Raw genomic sequence first — 20904 nt, forward strand, 5'->3', positions numbered from 1 at the left:
TATTACATCAAACTGCTGCTGCTGCCTTTATTCTTACCACATGCTTTCACAATAAAAGACTTTTGTAACGTGGCTCTCCTCCCCCTCCTACAGTAAATATTACCCAACAAAGTGTGAATCACTCAGGTGACATCACTCACCTCAGCAGTCATTTCAGTCAGGCTTTAAAGGGCAAAACAAAGCAGCATAAATATGTTAATACAGACACTGCTTCAGCTGTGTTTATTATCATGATGTGAAATATACTGAAATGAGCTCAGCTTAACCTCAGAGAACTGGTGTTATTAATAACACCTGGTGCTGTGAAGTAAGCAGCAGTGTTGCTTGTCCTGTTTTGTTGCTCTATTACAATTTTTTTTCAATTTGAATAGTATGAATAGTTTCCACAGAGGCTCCATCATCTTTTAATCACTCATTTTAATGAACTTGGCATGTTAAATAGAAGAGAAATATCCAAACAAATACACACAGAAATCATGAAACCCTGAGTGGGGCCTGGATGGGGTTTTCAATAGTTTGTAAGCTGGGGTTGAGGTGCCGACCTGGATCCCCCCTCTCTTCTGAAAGGATGGGGGCCGACACTGAGGGAAGTGAATCTGGACAGGATCTGCTCTTTCTTTGCACTGAGGAGCTTTTCCAGGATCAGGCCATGACGGTGTTCTTGCATGCCCTGGGCCTTCAGCTCTGAGCGAAGTTGCTGCTGCTGCTGCATCTGAGCACAGAGGTCACCCCGATACGCCTCAGCCGCCCGCTTCTGCCTGTGAGGACGGACAGATGGCGGTCAGACGAACAGCAGGAAGCTCACGTGGCGAAGCTCGGCTGTTTGCTTACCGTCTCTTCTCCTCCTCCTCCTTCAGTTTCTCCTCCTCGATGAATAGCTCCAGCTCCTCACGCTCCTTTTTCAACTCGGCCTGTTTCTGCAGGTTTGCGTACACTGCAGCAGGCACGCGCACACACACACACACACACACACACACACACACACACACACACACACACACACACACACACACACACACACACACGCGACAGAGGCAGTGATAAAACTTTTGGGTCTTATTCTGCCTGTCATTTGGCACATAAGCGCAAACAACAGTCAGGACCCATTCCCCGGCCTGAAGGCGCAAGGAAGCAACCCTCTCGTCTGCCAGTGAAAACTCCAACGTACATGCAGCAAGCTAAGGGGGATACAAGAATACCCACCCCAGCTCGCTGCCTCTTACTGAGGGCAACTCCAGACTGGAACAAAGTCCAGCCCCTCTCCAGGACACTGGTTCCGGAGCCCAGGCCATGTGTTGAGGTGAGCCCGACTATATCTAGCCAGTATCTCTCAACCTCACTCACTAGCTCAGGCTTCTTCCTCACCAGAGAGGTAACATTCCATGTCCCAATAGCCAGTCTCGATAGTCAGGGATTGGTCCACCCGACACACACTGCACCCGACCCCTACGACGCCTCCTGCGGGTGGTGGGTCTACAGGAGGGCGGGTCCATGCTGTCTCTTCGGGCTGCGCCCAGCTGAGCACCACGGGTTAATGGCCGGCCACCAGATGCTCTCCTTCAAACTCCCTCCCCAGGCCTGGCTCCAGGGTGGGGCCCAAGTAACCATATCCCAGGCAGGGTAAACTGTTCCCTTGTCGACATTTCCATAGGGGTCTTCTGAATCACCCTTTGTCTGGCCCCTCACCCAGGACCAATTTGTCCCCCTACCAGGGGGACAAGCCCTGGGACAACATAGCTGCGGGATTATTGGGGCATACAAACCCCTCCACCACGATAAGGTGGCAATTCACAGATGAGTAAGATATTTAATAATGGTTAATAAATTTGGCCATATTTCTAGAAATGAGAGCTGCTCCATCCAAAGTGGGATAGATGCTGTCTCTCCTAACAAGACCAGGTTGTCCCCAGAAACTCGCCAATTATCTATGAAGCTCACGTCATTTTTTTGGACACCACCCAGACAGCCAGCGATTCAAGGAGAACATGCGGCTAAACATGTTGCTCCTGGTCCAATTGGGGAGGGGCCCAGAGAAAACTACAGAGTCTGATATTGTTTTTGCAAAGTTACACACCGAGTCAATATTCATTTTAGTGACCTCCGATTGGCATAACTGGGTGTCATTACTGCTGACGTGAAAAATGATCTTAGCAAATCTATGTTTAGCCTTAGCCAGCAGGTTCAAATTTTCATGAATGTCACCTGCTCTGGCCCCTGGAAGACATTTGACTATGGTTGCTGGTGTCACTAGCTTCACCTTTCTCAAAACAGAGTCGCAGTTTGTTCCTGGGCGGGTCTGTCACCGAGTGGGGAAAAACGGTTAGAAATGTGACTTTAAACCCATCCATCCATTCTCTTCCGCTTATCCGGGGGCCGGGTCGCGGGGGCAGTAGCCTAAGCAGAGAAGCCCAAGCTTCCCTCTCCCCAGCCACCTCCTCCAGCTCATCCGGGGGGACCCCAAGGCGTTCCCAGGCCAGCCGAGAGATATAATCTCTCCAGCGTGTCCTGGGTCTACCACGGGGCCTCCTCCCGGTGGGACATGCCCGGAACACCTCACCCAAGAGGTGGCCAGGAGGCATCCTAATCAGATGCCCGAGCCACCTCAACTGGCTCCTTTCGATGTGGAGGAGCAGCGGCTCTACTCTGAGCCCCTCCTGGATGGCCACACTCCTCACCTTATCTCTAAGGGAGAGGCCAGCCACCCTTCGAAGGAACCTCATTTCTGCCGCTTGTATTCGCGATCTTACTACCTAGGCGTAGCCAGGTGGCGGAAGGCTTCTTCCTTGGTGGCCTCAGAGTCTCATCTCTGCTTTTTGCAGATGATGCGTTCCTGCTGGCTTCATCAAGGGGTGGCCTCCAGCTTACAGTGGAACAGTTCGCAGCCGAGTGTGAAGCGGCCGGCATGAGAATCAGCACCTCTAAGTCTGAGGCCATGGTCCTCAGCCGGAAAAGGGTGGAGTGCCCTCTCCGGCTCAGGAACGAGTTCTTGCCCCAAGTGGAGGAGTTCAAGTATCTCGGAGTCTTGTTCACGAGTGACTTTAAACCACAGAATGAAAACTGCTTCTCTTTGTCTCCTGTGAATTCTTATCTGAGTGTCTTAGGATTTGAACATGTCCACATAGTGAGACAGCCTAGCAAAGAGGTCTCAAACTCCAGGCCTCGAGGGCCGGTCTCCTGCAGGTTTTAAATGTGTCTCTGCTTCAACACACCTGAGTCAATATAGAAGTCATTAGCAGGACTCTAGAAAACTTGACTGCATACTGAGGAGGTAATTCAGTCATTTGATTCAGGTGTGTTGGATCAGGGACACATCTAAAACCTGCAGGACACCGGCCCTTGAGGCCTGGAGTTTGAGACCCTTGACCTAACACATTATCAATTCAAAGGTTGTTAGAAAACATGAAAGTATCTGTTAAATCGTGTGTATTAAAGCGGGTTGAAGGAGTCTGCAGCTACAAATGAAGCCACTTAAAATTGCCGCTTCCAGCCGGCTGGAAGGCCCCCTCCTTCTTCTGGGCATATCTACTTCCCAGCATGACCACACCCCTTTTCCTCAATTGCAGAGTCTCACCAAGAGGTGGCGCTTTCTTCAAAAAGAGTTTGACTTCTGTGGTTCACAAATGTTTTGTTAACATTTCGTGCTGAAGTATTTTCACTGTCTAAAACAAAGCTGCAACCAATGGTGGAACAAGTTTTGAAAATCTAAAATAGATGGATAATTTTGTAGTCAGTAGTCAGACTGAGGCACCAAACATTCTTTTGATCAATTTATTTTTGTGACTCTAATAAATAAGTAAATAAATAAATAAATAGATTTTTTTTAAGCAGCGCTGCGCTGAGCAATCTAAGCTTTCTCCCTTTTCAGTCTCAAGTTAGACGTTCCATGAACGCAGCTTCAAGCTGCACTTTTATCAATTATAAAATTATTTTAAAAGCTACCAACTAAAGGTAGCTTATAACGTGTCACTGGCATGAATATGAACACCCACCGCCTCCTCTCACTTCTGCTCCCTGGTGTCAAACCTGATTTGCATGATAGTATTGTCCCAACTGTCCTTCCACCATCAGACCATCGTTGCCTTCTCAGAAATGTGTACTGAAGATAAACTGATTGATACTCAAATTCCAAAAAGCAGGATTCATTTTTTTTAAAGCCACTTAAAAATAAACTCTGAATTACTCAAAAATGGCACTTAACAATGGGTTTTATAGAGTGATGAGCACAAATTGGAAATTTTTGTTTAAGTTATAATCGATATGTATGGAGGAGATCAGGAGGGAGGTGCAACAGTGAGCGTCTACAGTTGTCTCGTGGTTTGGGGCTACATTTCAGCCAGTGGTGCTGGAGACCTTGTCAAAAATTATTTATTAGCACAGAGACGTCCCAAACATGCTGTCAGTAAAAGCATGCCTGGATAGGCTGTTTCTTCTTCTGTTTCTTCTTATGTCGATTCCTCCAAAGAGGGCATACCGAATCACTGTCTTAATGGGCATACTTAAACTTTATGCCTATTACAATGTACAGATGCTGCCTCTTAAAATTGCCGCTCCCAGCTGGTGAGCCGGCCGCAGAGGGCCACGGTGGGGGTGGGAGAGAGGGAGAATTCCTTCTACAGAACAATCCTCTGTAATACTAATGATAGTCTGGGCTCTCTTATTTGTCTGCAAAGGTAGTTTCTGCCCTTAAAATCACTGTAGCGATTTACCAGAGATACGCAGTATTAATTTATTTTATCCAAAGGTGCGGACACTTTCTCTTTTGAGCGCCGCTTTCAGAGCGCGATTTTAATTTACAGAAAGAGACAAAGTGGTTTGTGGCAGGCAGTCTACTACATTTTAAAATTATGCAGTCTATAAATTATTTGTAAAATTGGTGATAGAACATCATGTAATTAGTGTGCTTATTTATTTTATCATCAGGTTAGGGTTATTCAGACTGAACATTAACTGTCAGCATACGCAGTTTTTGTACCTATAGATAAAAAAATAAATACTGCAGTATTCGGCTGGACATTGTTGCAGAACATTTGGTTGTTGCTCCATTTGGTCTCTTCACAGCGGCATGACTGTGATCGTTGCCGCTGTGACTATTAATTAGGAAAGAAGATTATATGTCAACAAGTCATTTACAGCCATTTAAATACAGGTAATCATTTTCTGGCAAATACCAGAAATAGCTTTTTGGTAAACAATCACTTTTAGACACAAAACCGGCACGTCACCGGCACAGGATTATTCCTGTTCTTGTAAGAGCCAGATTTTTGGGTCCCTCCCCTAAAGTAGCTTTTCACTCTTCACCCTAATTGTTTAGAACAGAGCTCCACATATTTCTTCCATATTTCTTTAGAGCAGACTACACACTCACATCATTGTTGCGATCCCGCTCCTCTCTGTCATATAAATGCGCTGTTCATTGACAGAACTCAGCGATTATCATTTCATGTTTACATTTCAAATGTACTTTTTGTTTACAAATATTAGCAGTGCCCTTTAATAATTGTTTCATGCATTCATGTTCATTAGTCATCTTGTTCAGTGTGTACATCGTCTACTTTACTGGCAGCCAGCAAATATTTATATCAGTGTTTTACAGAAAGGTTCAACATTATAATTCTGTTAGAATCATAGAACCCCTGAGCAAATATAATATGTATGAATTACAGTGTATCACAAAAGTGAGTACAGCCCTCACATTTCTGCAGATATTTAAGTATACCTTTTCATGGGACAACACTGACAAAATGACACTTTGACACAATGAACAGTAGTCTGTGTGCAGCTTATATAACAATGTAAATTTATTCCTCCCTCAAAATAACTCAGTATACAGCCATTAATGTCTAAACCAGCAGCAACAAAAGTGAGAACACCCCTAAGAGACTACACCCGTAACTGTCCAAATTGAGCACTGATTGTCAGTTCCCCTCCAAAATGTCATGTGACTTGTGTTAGGGATTATTTTTTACTCAATTAATAAAGGACAAATGTTTAAAGGTAAACTCCAGTAAATTAAATAATAAACAGTGGATCAGCCAAATAATAAACAATTAAATAATACATTAGACAGAGCAACTGATGAGAAAGTACTAGACTAACTTCTCTGTCTCAGTGCACCTTATCTTGAGGACCAGCCACAAGCACGCATAATCAAAACATCAGGAAGATGATGTGCTCCACAGCTGAGGAATCATGAGTCGTGAAAACCAGCTTGAACAAGACTGAGTGATGAAGGTCAACTCGTAGCACCCAGAGATTGTTTATGTATAGATAAGAGGAGGCTGTCAGTATAAAAATGTTGTGGTTGGACAGGAACACGGGCTCAGAGAGAGAGAGCACACACACAGGCCTGTCTCTTCTGAGTCCCCACATGCATGTGTATTTTTTCCTGATTCTTTAATATATTAAATGCCTTACTTTTTTAATTAAAGTGTTTCAGGAGTCTTCCTTCATAAAAAACCTGTTTACCTGTCACTCATTAGTGTTACTAGGTCTCAGGTGTGCATAGGGAACAGGTGTGTTCAGTTTTGTAGTACAGCTCTCACACTCTCTCATACTGGTCACTGAAAGTTCCAACATGGCACCTCATGGCAAAGAACTCTCTGAGGATCTTAAAAGATAAATTGTTGCTCTGCATGAAGACTGTTATATAAGCTGCACACAGACTACTTTACATTGTGTCAAACTGTCATTTTGTCAGTGTTGTCCCATGAAAAGATATACTTAAATATATGCCGACATGTGAGGGGTGTACTCACTTTTGTGATACAGCATAGCGGGTTGTAATTGAAAGCGCTTCCACTATCACTCCTCCTCCCGGTGGATACACAAGAGATTACTACCAGTTTTCCCAAATGCTGCTTAGGGGTCTTCCCACCTGGCTGCACTGTCTCTGTCATAAGTGGGGGATCTCATTTCGGCCTCGGACTGGACAAGGTCCCGTCACGGATCGGCCGGCCATTTTAAGTGGCTTCATCTGTCTAGCGGGATTGTTGTTCTGGTTTCTCTCACATTTGTTCTGGATCTGCAGAGACCGCGCCTCCATCACCTCGTCCATCAGCCTCTTCCTGGCCTCCCTCTGCCGGCGGCTCTTCTCCTCTTGTTTTGCCCAGACCTCCTTCAGCTGATCCTCCAACAGATGTTCCATCTCCTCCTCCTGTCTCCTCTGCCTTTGCAACTCCTCGGACAGGTACTCCCGGTACCGCCGCTGCTCCTCGCACAGCTCTGCCTGAACACACACACACACACACACACGTTTAGGTATGTGTCCTTTCTCAGGTAACAGCTGCATGACTACAGATGAGAAACATTCATCCAGCAGCATTAATCTTGTCTTGCTCTGATCTATTAAAGTCTATTAAACTGAGATCGTTCCACTCATTCCTGCATGAAGACGTTAGCAAAGCTTGGTTTCGTTTGAGATCCCTGATCTTATATTTGAATGGCTCGATTCTATTTCACGTCAAGAAATCAGAATAAAGAATAAAAACTTATTTAATCTTTATTCTGTATTATTTAAGAACAGATCATACTGATCATGTGTCTAGCCCACATGTGTCAAAAACAAGGTCTGCAGGACAACTTCGGCCACAGATCCCTTTAGGTTCTCAATAAATGTTGGTCCTGTCCTCCATGACAGTTCACTCTCTGTGTTTCTATGTTCTCCACCCTGTTTATAGCAGGGTAGTACAGCTGAGTGGAAGAGTAGACTGGAGTCCTCTGGGGCCCCCTGCTGGCCTGAAGTAGAAAGTGCAGTTACTGAAGGTCACAGAGAGCCTTAAGTCTTTCATCTTTCCAGTGAAATAGTTTGAATTTAAGGGTTGTGAGGATCATCAGAAAATCAATCTGTCACTAAACCAGAGAACTCCAAACACTAATCAGGTTTTTAAAAAATCTCAAACAATATGGCAGAAAATACATCTACAAATCCATCAATCAAACCATGCAGTATAGTTCACATTATCCATCCATCTTCTGCTACTTATCCAGGTCCAGGTCTCAGGACGATAAGCAGAGACTCCCAGACCTCACTCTCTCCAGCTACCACCTCTAGCTCTTCTGGTGGGACACTGTGGTGTTCCTAAGCCAGCTGTGAGACATAATCTCTCCAGTGTGTCCTGTGTGTGCACTGGGGCCTCCTCCCACTAGGAGATGAAACACTTCACACAAAGAGGCACCCAGGAGAAGACCCAGTCAGTAGTTGAGCCACCTCAGGTAGCTGCTATCAATGTAGATGAGTAGCAGCTCTATTCTGAAATCCTCCTGAATTACTGAACTCTGTGAGCATCTTTATGAGGGTAAAGAGTTGATCCCGTGTTAAATCATTACTTTAAACAACAGGACCATCACCGGAAGAGTAGATATAAAAATTGCTGGGTTGAGCCTCTCTCTTGCTGTAGGTGCAATCTTCAGGTTTGCTTACCTTCCTCTGGGCAGCTACTTGTTTCTCATCAGTTTCCTGTCTTAGTAGTGTCTGCAGGATGCTCATGTCCAGCTCCAGCTCCTCACGCTGCTCCCAGGCCAGTCGCTTCATCTTTAGCATTAAACACCAATCTAGCATCCTCCGTTGGCCCTGCTGCGCCCAGAGCTTCAGCTTCTGCTGCCGCTGCTCCAGCAGGAGCTCTGTCTGCTGCTGCTGCATCTGCACGATGCCACAGGGAGGACCAGAGTTCAGACTTCTCTAAGCTGGTGAATTTGATTAGAAACACTACACTGTGCTACACAATTCACTACAGAAAAATTAAGTTTACATACTGTACTATTGAAATGTAGGCAGGAGCAGTTTTTTCTTACATTTCCTGTACTATAGCTTCTACACAGGGGGTCAGGTCTTTCCCCCCGAAGACCTTATTAACTGTTTTATGGGAGGACTCATTTCAATATTAGATCTCCAGACTGACCCTTTAATTCACCTTTCAGGCATGAGATCATCTTATTTGTGTGTGTATGTTAGTGAGCTGTGACGGCCCCCTGTGGTGATTTGAGACAGTGTGAATGTAACGACTGAGGAGCAGACCAGAAGCTGGGCCTCCTCCTCTCTCAGCTCCTTCTCTTGCTGTCTCTGCTGCTCGGTCGCCTCCATCTGCTTCTTCAGGAAGCTGCGCTGCTCCTCGTTCCTCTGCTGCTGGCTCTGGATTCGGGTGCTCTCTTGCTCCTCTTTGGCTCGCCTGTCACCCGCCCACAGTTCAGAGAAGAGCCGGTCCTCCTCCTGCTGCCGCTGCTGCTGCTTCTGCCGGCTCCTCACCTGACTGGCTCGCTCTCGACTCACCTGCTGCTCGCTGAATCTGCTCTGGATGCTGCGCAGCTCCTCACACTGCTCCCTGAAATAGCACCAACCACAAAGCTAAGCTAAAATGATTAAAGGACTGGTTCACATTTTTTAAGTGTGTCTCATAATAACTCAGACACCTATGTGTCCATTAATTATGCTGCTGGTTGTTCTAAAGTGTTTCTCTCTTTAATACAGTGTTGGGGAGCGGGAAACTAAAGGTCACACCCCAATAATGCAAACTTTAAGCCTCAATACAATTTAAACAGGCGAGTTTTAAAATAGTCCCTCCCCATACAGTTATGATGAAGAGATCAAAACCTTTTTTTTGTATCAGGCTGTGAACATGTTTATGCCTGCAGTAAATGGGAAGTTTTATAATGGAAGTCTGCTGGGACCGACTCACTTCAAGCAGCTTGTATTGCGACCCTGATCAGTTTTATGAAGTACTGAAGGACTTTGAACTATTTTTTCTAAGCAGCTTTAGTTCAGTTCAGACAAACTTCTTTCAGAGTAAAGTAACTGGTAGTGTGAAATGTCCATCTTTAGAGTACCGTATTTTGCGGACCATAAGGCGCACCGCATTATAAGGTGCACTATCAATGAACAGGTCTATTTTCATAAATAAGGCACACGGGGTTATAAGGCGCATGAAAAAACATGTAGAACGAACCAAAAGCGTCAGGTAAGTTGAACTTTATTCAACTCATTCACAATAACTCAGAATATTGTTCAGTTGTAACAAATACAGTTGTAACAAATAAATCATTCATCTTCCACAAATCCATCAAATTCCTCATCTTCAGTGTCTGAGTTGAAGAGTTGGGCGATTTCTGCACCAAGCATGCCAGATGCCCTCTCGTCATTATTCGAGTCAGTCTCGTTGTTGTTACTGTTTTGTTTTGGTTGCGGCACACAGCAACCATTTTGTTAATAAATGTCATGTCCTGGGCCGGTGCCCCAGTGTTTTATGTTTTCTGGGTATTGTGTCTGTTTTCTCAGGTTATGTTTTATCTTTTGTATTTTCCCTCAGTTGGTTATTTACAGTTCCTTGTGTCTCCCTGTATTCTGTGTCAGGTTTGCATCTCTGTCCTGAATCTGTGTGCCTCTTCCCCGTGTTGTCTGCATGTTCCTTGGTTTGTCACTTCCTGTTTTATTTTGACAGTCTGGTTTTCCCTGTGCTTTGTGTTTAGTTTTGCTTTCCCTGTGTTGTTAGTTTCATTTGCCTCACCTGCTGTGCCCTGCTGTTTCCTCTTACCCTGATTACCCATTGTGTATTTAAGCCCTCAGTTTCCATGTGTTCTTTGTCGTGTCGTTAATGTTTCCCTGCCTGCGTTTCCTGTGCTCTCTGTGTCTTCCCTTCATCTCCCTCTGAAAGATTTTGTGTTCGTTCCCCGAACCTAAAATAAACGTCATTTACAGTATGCCTACCTCTGGAGTCCTGCGTTTTTGCTCTTCTCCGCCTGTCTCATAGCTGGCCATGACAATAAAAGGGCAACTTTTGCTGGCAATCTCTCGTCATCTTCTTGTCTTAACAGACACTACAATATAGTCTTTATTAATGAGGGTAAATGCAAATCATTTCTTCATTTTATATATAAGCCCTTCACAAATCATGTGCACCAGTATATTTACCGATATAAGCAAAGAAAAAACATTAAAAAAAATAAAATAAAAAATAAAAAAAGGAAATCCCTTTTTGACTCAACACCGGAAACCGGAAAACTCCGCTGTTGCTGTGTTTTGTGTACATACAGTGCTCGTACTGCGTACCTTCATACGCTGTGGCATCTCCTGGACCTCTCTTTGGCACCAAGGGGGACAGCACAAACACCCCCGGACCGCAATTATTCCTTTAGTTACTTCTAGCATTTTTGAGACAGCCGACAGCGAGTTTTATTGCACAAAAGTTGGCAACAGTGCCGACCACTGATCACCAGATTTCGCACAAATATCTGGGCCAGCATAGATGAAAATAGGCCAGATCCATCATAGTTTTCTGTGGTTTACTGCGTACGGTTTCTATTTTTGGAACAATACTTCCACTTCTTGTTGAATTTATCTCCGGTGGCTTTGGCTGCTTTCCACACCTGCTGCGCTGCACTCACAGCTTGTTCCTGTCTAAGGCCTTTGATCTGATCCGCCAGACCTGAGGCCATATCACTGCAGACCACGCAATGGTGCAGTGGAGTGGATGCCTCAGCCATCGGCGGTCAGACAGCAGTGCTCAAATAACACAAACGGACCGACATTTTCTATTTGAAAAGTGTACGTTGGGTGTTACCCCCCAGTCGTACGCTCTGGAAATTGGTTCAAAGTCAGTAAACACAACAAGAATTCATACATAAGGTGCACTGGATCATAAGGCGCACTGCCGCTTTTTGAGAAAATTTAAGGATTTTAAGTGCGCCTTATAGTCCGAAAAATACGGTAGTTCTGAGTTTAAGTTACAGTTGAAATGGACTCTAATTTTAAGGCTTTATCTCAGGAAACTGAGGTGAATGCTTGTAACTATTTTCAGCTGTTTCATTAATTCTCTCGTTACTGATCGCCTCACTTCCCACAACAGGGGTCACCACGCTCCATAAATGTGAGCTATAAAAATGAGCATGACTGCATGAGTATTAATTACAGTCAGCAGCACATGCAGCATGACTCTGAGTGAATGAACATAAAATACTGATGACAAATGCTGCAGTAGACTTTTAGGTGGAGGTTCATGCTGCTGCCACAGAATTCAGTACCTGAACTGCTGCTGCAGTTTCTCAGACACAAGCTGCTGCCTCTCACTCTCTCTCTTGTCTCTCAGCGCTTTGGCTTTTTCTCTCATCTTCGCCCATCTCTCCAAAGTCATCTCCTTCTTCCCCTCCATCTCCTGCAGGAGCTGCTGCTCCTCCACCTTCAACAGCTCCGCCAGCCTTAAAACAAGAATTGGTGGAGAGAGATATCAGAGCTAGCAGAGTGTCCACAGGAGTCACCACAGCACACCATCTGCCTCCATTTCACCATATCCCAGCATCCTCCTCTGTCACACCAACCCTCTTCATCTCCTCCATCACTACATCCTTGAATTTTCTTTGAGGTCTTCCTCTTTTCCTCCTGTCTGCAACTCCATCTTCAACATCCTTTATCTAGTATAGCCACCCTTCTTCCTCTGCACATGTCCAAACCATCTCAGCCTCACTGACTCTGAGCTGTTATCTGATGGACTTATTTCTAATCCATCCTGCTCACTTCCGCTGAAGATCTGAGAATTTTCAGCTCTACCACCTCAAACTCAGCCTTTTACCTCAGACAGACTATAAGCGTCCATGCAATCAAACCTGTGTCTCCTCTGTTCAACGTCAGCCTCGTGCCAGCTCACGGCAGCTCGGATGCCCCTCTCCATGGCTCCTCTCAGGAATCGGCGCTCCGTGTCTTTCAGCCATGACGTCTTGATGCTGCAGCTCTGCTGGTACTTCGAGAACTCCAGGACCTCACCTCGGGCTGCGTCCTGTCTCTGCCTCTGCAGCATCAGCTGTTCTGCAGGCCTCAGAGGAGGTAACTTCGCTCTCTGAAAAATACAGACATCAGTGCTACATTTACTCAGGTAATTACTTTACCTGCTTTATTACTGCAGTAGTACAGTATGTAATATTAATACTGGTTGTGTTTATGGGTTTATCTTCTGTTGCTACTGTTGGCTCCTTATTTATACCTGTAGTCCTCAGTCTTGGTTTATTAGCCCCCTTTGGTGTTCCTACTCTGTTCCCTGCAGTCTTGTCTCTGTGGTTGTTTTCTTTGTTCCATGTTAAGTTTGTATATTTGAATCTGTCATGTGTTTAGTAATTTTGATGGTCTTTTGTCTCTTGTGCTTTTGTGTCTAATTTAACTCCCTTTGTGTTGTCATCCCTGGCTTGTTCCCTTCTGTGCTCCTCTGTCTTTTCCATGTTCTAGTCCTCCTGTTCTCCCCTGTGTCGAGTTAACCATTTTTTCCAGTTCAGTTGGTTCTTCCTGTTTTATTGTGGTAAGTATAGTTTTCTGTGGCTTGTTTCCTTCTGTAGTTTTCTTCCTTCCTTCCCTTCCAGCTGTTCCCACCTGTTTCCTCTCCCTTCATTACCAGCTGCGCATTTTTTTTTTGTCTGTGTTGTATCCTTCGTGGCATCCTCTCTCTTGGTTGTGCGTTCTCCTCTAGATTCATGGTAAGTTTTCCCTCCTGATCATTTTTTTGTTATTCTGTTCTTCAGCATTAAAGCTGCTTTTCTGAGTCACTTCATGCCTCCTGAATCCTGCATCCTGCTGGCTTCGCAGTCATCGCAGTCATCACAGTACTTTCAGAGTATTATTACTTTTACTTGTTTTTTTTTCCTTTCTTTCTTTTTTTTTTTTTTTTTTTTTACAAATTATTTCTTTTTTTTTTTAACATCTGTTCGAGTACTTTTAAACCACTATATTATAACACTTTTAGCGAAATACTTTTTATGGAGTATTTCCACTTTTTTTATTTTTCCACTTTTACCTTAAAGTAATATTTCAAATTTTACACACAGCAGAGTACTTTTACGCTGGAGTATTTATACTTTTACTGCATCTTTTTTTTTACTTTCTTTTAGCTTACTTTAATTTCTATAAGTCTACTTACACGCTGCAGAAATTGTATTTAACAGCAGGAAAAGTATTATTACTTTAACCAGAGTGCTTTTGTTATTTCTGTTTTCCTGGAGTAAATGCAGGCAGTCCGTCTTACCACAGCCACAGAGTGGGGCGTGGGTCCGGTGATCTCCCGGCCCCTGGTTCTTCTCTGACTGAGCAGCATGCCGCGGGCTTCTGCTCCGGGTGTCCGTATTTCTGCCTCTAGTCTCCGGCTTTACGCTTCCGCAGCTCCGTGAATCTCACACACAAACCGGTTAAAATACAACGGCTGAGTCCTTTGCTTTCAGTTGCCATGGAAGCAACAAACAGTGTGGACGTCACAGCGACGCAGCTCATTGCATGCGTCATGCGTCATGACATATATGAGAAACATATCCGCCATGGTACTCCGGAGTGCGGCTTTCTCTTTGAGGCCAATTTGGTTTGTGGATGAGATACCATGGAAAAGAGTCTGACTTCTCCCAAATAGATAACTGATACAAAATAAAGTTAACTTACTGTAACATCTTCAGGAAATAATCATTCATATTCAGCTTGATCTCACTTTAATGACCCAGCAGACCAACATGCACACATAACACTGTACGAGCGGCAGACATCTTCTTTTTGGCACGCTTGTTCTACTCAAGAACACAGTTACAACAATGCTTATAATAGTCTCAGTCTGCCCCCTACTGGGCTCAATGTTACTGCAGCATTAACACATATTGCTGACAACATCAAATAACAAATACTCGTTCAGAAAGCAAATATGTAAGAACAATTAAACATCTACGATACCACATCTCCTCCCCTTCAAGTTGACAGCTTGTACTTGTCTGAAACGTTAAACAGTGGCAGTATAATATACACCAACATAGAACAATATTATATATATTTTTTCTTTTTTTTTTTTTTACTACAAAGAAACATCTGTGAACTTAGAGCACATAACTTCTCCAAGAAAAAAGTCTCTATCTAACAAAGTCTTTGAGATGCACAGGTGAACGTCTCTCTCGCTGAGAACGTCGCACCTCAGGCGCAGCTGGTGCATCAGGCTGAGCCTGGATGTTTGGAGCAGGTGGCAGCTCCTGAGGATCACATGACAAGGCTTGTGAAGTTGTGTCCATTATGGTGGGTAAGCAGTTGTGGGAGCCCGAGTCTGTGTCAGGTCCCGGTTCCCCCTCTGTGTCTAGTTCACTTGGGACAGTGTCTTTTAATCTGGATCTCACCTGATCCACATGTCGTTTCAGGGTTTGACCATTTCCAATGGTGACAGTGTATGACACAGGACCTGATGAGCTCAAGATAACAGCTGGGATCCACTTTGGACCGTAGGAGTAGTTTCTGATGAACACCTTGTCTCCTGGTGCAAAACTTCTCAGTTTCTTCTTTGTGTCATGACTCTCTTTCTGTTTCAGTTGTTTTTGCTGCACTTTGGTTTTTACATCAGGCATGAGCAGGTCAAAAGCTGATCTGAGTCTCCGAGACATCATCAACTCCGCTGGTGACAAGCCTGTTGTTGCATGCGGCGTAATGCGATAACTGAACAGAAATCTTGACAGTCTTGTTTGCAGTGTGTCACCTTTTACTTTCTTCATCCCCTCCTTGAAGGTCTGGACTGCCCTCTCTGCCAGGCCATTGGAAGATGGATGAAAAGGTGCTGATCTCACATGATCAATTCCATTTCGCTTCATGAATGTCGCAAATTCAGCACTTGTAAAACATGTTCCATTGTCTGATACCAACATTTTCGGCAGACCGAACACACTGAAACTCTGTTTCAGTTTCTCGATGGTAGCCTGTGATGTAGGCGATTTCACTGGGTAAATGTCCATCCATTTAGAATGAGCATCCACAATGAGGAGAAACATGTCACCTAAGAATGGCCCTGCATAATCCACATGAATCCTTGACCACGGTGATTCTGGCCATTCCCAGGGGTGTAATGGTGCAGTGGGTGGTGATTTGTGGTGTTTTTGACACTCGTCACATGACTGTACCTCTCTTTCGATACTCTCATCCATCCCCGGCCACCATACATATGACCTTGCCAGGCCCTTCATCTTTGACATGCCTGTGTGAGTCTGGTGCAGAAGTTTCAGTATTTTGTCTCTGCCTTTGGTGGGGATAATTACTCTAGCTCCCCAGAGCACACATCCATCCCTCACACTCAGTTCCATTTTTCTTTGTTGATATGGTTTGAAGCGAGTATCTGTCTGTGCCGGCCAGCCCTTTAAGGTATACTCATGAACTTGGGACAAGATGATATCCTTAGCTGTCCAGCGTTTGAGCTGTGTGGTGTCCACAAGTGTGTCATCTAATACATCCATCATTAAGACTTGTTCTGTCATCTCTTTTTCAGGGGCCGTGTCTGGTACAGGTAATCTGCTAAGCGCATCTGCATTTACATGGTGTTTTCCAGGTTTGTACACAATGTGGTACTCATAGGCACTCAATGTCACAGCCCATCTTTGCACTCTTGGTGAGCCCATCTGAGGTATAGGCTTCTTCATGTTGAAAAGAGAAATCAGGGGCTTATGGTCTGTATAAATAGTGAAGACTCGACCATACAAATATTTGTGGAATTTCTGGATGCCAAACATTACAGCCAAACCTTCTTTGTCAAGCTGAGAATATCTCTTTTCAGCTGGAGAGAGTGTGCGTGACATGAACCCCAGGGGTCTTTCACTGCCATCATTCATCTTGTGTGACAAAACGGCGCCCACACCGTATGGAGATGCGTCACAAGAGAGAATTAACTCTTGGTCTGCTGAGTAATGAACCAACACATCTGCTGAGTTCAACAGAGCCTTTGATTTCTGAAAAGCTTCTTCTTGCTTCTTTTGCCATGTCCAACGCATGTCCTTCCTTAAGAGTTCATGCAGGGGGGCCAGCAGTGTTGCCAGATTGGGAAGGAACTTGTTGTAATAGTTTAGCAAACCTAAGTATGCTTTGAGTTCTGTGACACTTGTAGGAGTAGGAGCGTCCATGATGGCTTTAACTTTCTTTTCTACAGGGTGCAGCCCCTGTGCATCCACTTTGTGCCCCAAGTACTCCACGTCATTTTGCATGAAGACACACTTACTTCTTTTCAATCGTAAGCCTGCCTCTTTCAACCTGACCAACACCTCATCCAGGTTCTTTAGATGATCTGCCTCATTCACCCCGCTCACCAAAATGTCATCTAAATACACAGCCACTAGGGGTATCCCTTTCAAAAGGCCTTCCATGGTCCTCTGGAAAATGGCTGGAGCAGAAGCCACTCCAAAAGGCAGTCTGTTATATGTGAACAGCTCCCGGTGTGTGTTCACTGTCACATACTTTTTGGACTTGTCATCCAGGAGTATTTGCTGGTAAGCGTGGCTCATATCCAGTTTTGAGAACTGCTTTCCTCCAGAAAGTGCAGCAAACAGGTCCTCCACTCTGGGTATTGGATACTGTTCCAGAGAAGCTACTGTGTTTACAGTAAGCTTGTAGTCTCCACACAACCTTACTGTCCCTATAGGCTTCAGAATCGGCACAACAGGTGCCGCCCATTCAGCATATTTCACAGGTGAGATTATGTTTTCTTTTAGCAGTCGGTCTATTTCCTCATCTACTTTTGCTCGCATGGCAAACGGAACTGATCGTGGACGGAAAAATCGTGGGGTAGCATCCCGTTTTACATGAATGGTTGCTTTTGTGCCTTTCAGGGTGCCCAACTCCTCTTTGAACACATCCTCATGTTTGCTTAAAACTTGCTGTAGTGTGTTATTTTCTGTTGTCTTTACCTGGTGCACCTTCTTAGCTTTGTGTTTGTTTTTGATTTCTCTCCAGTCCAGGTGTATTTCCTCTAGCCAGCCTCGTCCTAGCAAGCTGGGGCCGTCCCCTTCGACCACCACAAGGGGCAGTGTTTTCCTCTGCTGCTTGTACCTGACTCTGACAGCTGTTACACCAATCACCTTCACAGGATCCCCTGTGTATGATTCCAGCTTGATTTTGGCAGGCCTCAGGCTGGGGAGTTTGCAGCATTTCCAAGTCTGTTCATTTGTAACTGTTAGGCAGCATCCAGTATCAATTTCAAAGGTTAAAACTTGATCATTAAGTTCCATATCCACAGTGTAGGGGTCTACTTTTCTCAGGTGCACTGCACTCCGGCACCCTAATCTGTACAGTTTACTCTGATGCTCTTGGATACACTTGATACAGTTAAGTGTGAATGAGTCCTCTTCTGAGCTCTCACTTTTACTTCCATCACCTATCTCATGAACTTTGTGAGAATGGTAGTGTGAACTCTGCTTTTTGTCTGTCTTTTCAGTTTTTAGTCCATACTTCTTCTGGTTCTGTTTAGCTTTGTTCCTACATGCTCTTGTTATGTGGCCTACTTTGCCACAAACATAACATTTTTCTTGTTTGTACTTACAGTTGGCTGCTGTGTGATTGGTTCCTTTGCATCGATAACACTCTCTGCTTTCTCCTTTAAATGTACGAGCCTCCTGCGACCCTCGGGTGACGCTGAAACATTTTGCTGTCGCACCTGAGGTCCGTAGGTCCTGGGCATTTTTATTTACGGTCTCCAGTGACACAGCGATTGACAGAGCCTTGTCAAACGTGAGGTCTGTTTCTGACAGGAGACGCCTCTGAATTCTGTCGTCATTAATTCCGCAGACGATCCGGTCTCTCAGCCTCTGTTGCAACGTGTTGCCATAGTTACAATCCTGCGCTAAGCGACGCAGCTCGGCCACGTACTCCATGACAGTTTCACTGGGCTTGCGGTTGCGGGAATCAAATTTGTACCTTTGCACAATTTCACTGGGCTTTGGTTCAAAGTGGTTTTTCATCAGAGTTACAAGCTCTTGGAAAGTTTTGTCCTTTGGCTTGGCTGGGCTGAGAAGGTTACGCATCAGGCTGTAGGTCGATGCTCCAACGACACTTATTAATATTGCCTTTTGCCTGTCTGCGTTAGTAATCCCATTAGCTGCGAAAAACTGCTCCAGTATTTCACTGTACTCATCCCACGTTTGGCTTTTGGGATCGTACGGTGCCAACGTACCGATTGTAGCCATGTTTCCTCTTCGTATCCCCGCTCTCTCTCCCTCTGTCTTTTAGCCAAACCTGTCGCAGGCTCCCGTCACTCTTTTTGTTTTACTTCTCTTCTGAGTAATCCTCGTCGCCAAAAAGATGTAACATCTTCAGGAAATAATCATTCATATTCAGCTTGATCTCACTTTAATGACCCAGCAGACCAACATGCACACATAACACTGTACGAGCGGCAGACATCTTCTTTTTGGCACGCTTGTTCTACTCAAGAACACAGTTACAACAATGCTTATAATAGTCTCAGTCTGCCCCCTACTGGGCTCAATGTTACTGCAGCATTAACACATATTGCTGACAACATCAAATAAATACTCGTGCAGAAAGCAAATATGTAAGAACAATTAAACATCTACGATACCACACTTACAAATAAAGTTAAAGAAATCTATTTTAACATTATCCATATGATCTATCCTGCTTATAGATTACAGATTCTAGAAAGATATAGATTTTAACTGTAGCTTTTGTGATTTATGTCCTGAAACTGTTGTTCACCTGTTTTGGTATTGCCCATTTGTTAATGTATTTTGGCAAGAGTTGTGTGACTTTATTCACAGTAACTTTGAAAAACACTTTGTCTTATCATGGAAGACCATAGGCGTAGGAACCGGGGGGGATGGAGGGGACGTGTCCCCCCCAATATTGGAGACAGGCGCATCTGTCCCAACCAAAAATTACTTAGGAGAGGAGAAAAATACTTGATTTTGAAATCTTTAACTCACGTGCTTTTATTTTGAAGGCACAATGTGCACTCCCCCCCCTGTTGGGATCGTTGCCATGAACAGAGCCGGACTGAGGCATAGGCGACATATGCGGCTACCACCACCAGGGGACCCCAAGCTCACATACATTTGTAATGAAACTTTATGCTAGTGCACTGGTAACAATTATCTGTGCATTGGTAACAATTATCTGTGCACTGGTAAATATGCATTGGTAACATTTATCTGTGCACTGGTAACTATGCACTGGTAACATTTATCTGTGATCAAGCCAGTTTGCCCACGTCCTACGATTATAAAACATATACATATGTAAATTATACATGCAATCATGTAAGTGTACACAACACTATTTTTCCAAGAAACATTTGAAAAATAAGAAAGTAAAAGATCAAATAGCTTTTTTTTTAATGCTTTTCTCAGAGTATAGATCTGTCAGGTTTCCGATATGTGTCCCCCCCAATAGGAAACTCATTCCTACGCCCCTGTGGAAGACTGTATTGTTTGGTCTTGTTAAAAATTATACACAGAAAAATATCTCTGGCTACTTGATAAACCTTCTGTTGTTAATGTCAGAATATCATATTCATTGCTGCAAATACTCTGGAAGGAAATCACACTTTACTGTTTTTCACAATGAGGTCAAACAATACATTCGGTCAATTAAAGACTCAGACAAACAAAAGGCACTTAGAACCATTGAGGAATGTACTGCTTCGAATGCTTTATTTTGACCTTGAACCCCCCACCCCCCACCCCCCAGCATTCTTCTTTCTTTTCCTTTCACATCGTAATTATTTCTTCGGACTGTGTAGTGTGATGATTGTGTGCAGAATTGTTCTTTTATAAAATTAGCTGTTATTATAGGCTTTTTCTTTCTTTCTTTTTTTTTTTTTCTGTGAACACTGCATATTAACAAGTTGGAATAAAAAAACAAAAAAACTCCGGAGTGCGGCTCCCATGTCGGTCCGGGGTAGCCGCACCTCCTGGAAGCATAGGGATACATGGTTAAAATCAATCACAGTCAATGACTTTTTGCCGAGCAGTTTGGTTTTTTTCCAGATGTTAAAATATTCCTCTTATGTTGCAGATGACTGGGTACAAAGGTGTATTAGGGCCACATTGAGAAAAAAAAAAATGATTAAATTGTGCATTTTGAGAATACAGTCAAATTTTTGAGAAAAAAGTTAAAATACTATTTTGAGAAAAAAGTTGTAATTT

At 44.1% G+C, this 20904-nt stretch overlaps 2 protein-coding genes across 2 annotated transcripts; both read right to left on the bottom strand.

Moving 5' to 3' along the window:
• Positions 1-315: 315 nt before the first annotated feature.
• On the bottom strand, positions 316-14060 carry cfap53 (cilia and flagella associated protein 53). Its single transcript, XM_030742147.1, has 8 exons — positions 13992-14060; positions 12589-12818; positions 12010-12183; positions 9014-9317; positions 8420-8638; positions 7009-7225; positions 832-934; positions 316-758 (listed from the first exon to the last, which is right to left on the bottom strand). The coding sequence occupies exons 1-8, from the start codon at positions 14058-14060 to the stop codon at positions 509-511; spliced, it is 1566 nt and encodes a 521-aa protein (XP_030598007.1). The 3' UTR covers positions 316-508.
• A 694-nt stretch (positions 14061-14754) lies between these two features.
• LOC115789787 (uncharacterized protein K02A2.6-like) lies at positions 14755-19130 on the bottom strand. The gene has a single exon (XM_030743300.1). It carries the CDS (start codon positions 18922-18924, stop codon positions 14851-14853), a length of 4074 nt encoding a protein of 1357 aa, XP_030599160.1. The 5' UTR covers positions 18925-19130; the 3' UTR covers positions 14755-14850.
• Positions 19131-20904: the final 1774 nt, after the last annotated feature.

This window comes from Archocentrus centrarchus, chromosome 12, assembly GCF_007364275.1.
Source record: "Archocentrus centrarchus isolate MPI-CPG fArcCen1 chromosome 12, fArcCen1, whole genome shotgun sequence".
Classification (NCBI taxonomy): domain Eukaryota; kingdom Metazoa; phylum Chordata; class Actinopteri; order Cichliformes; family Cichlidae; genus Archocentrus; species Archocentrus centrarchus.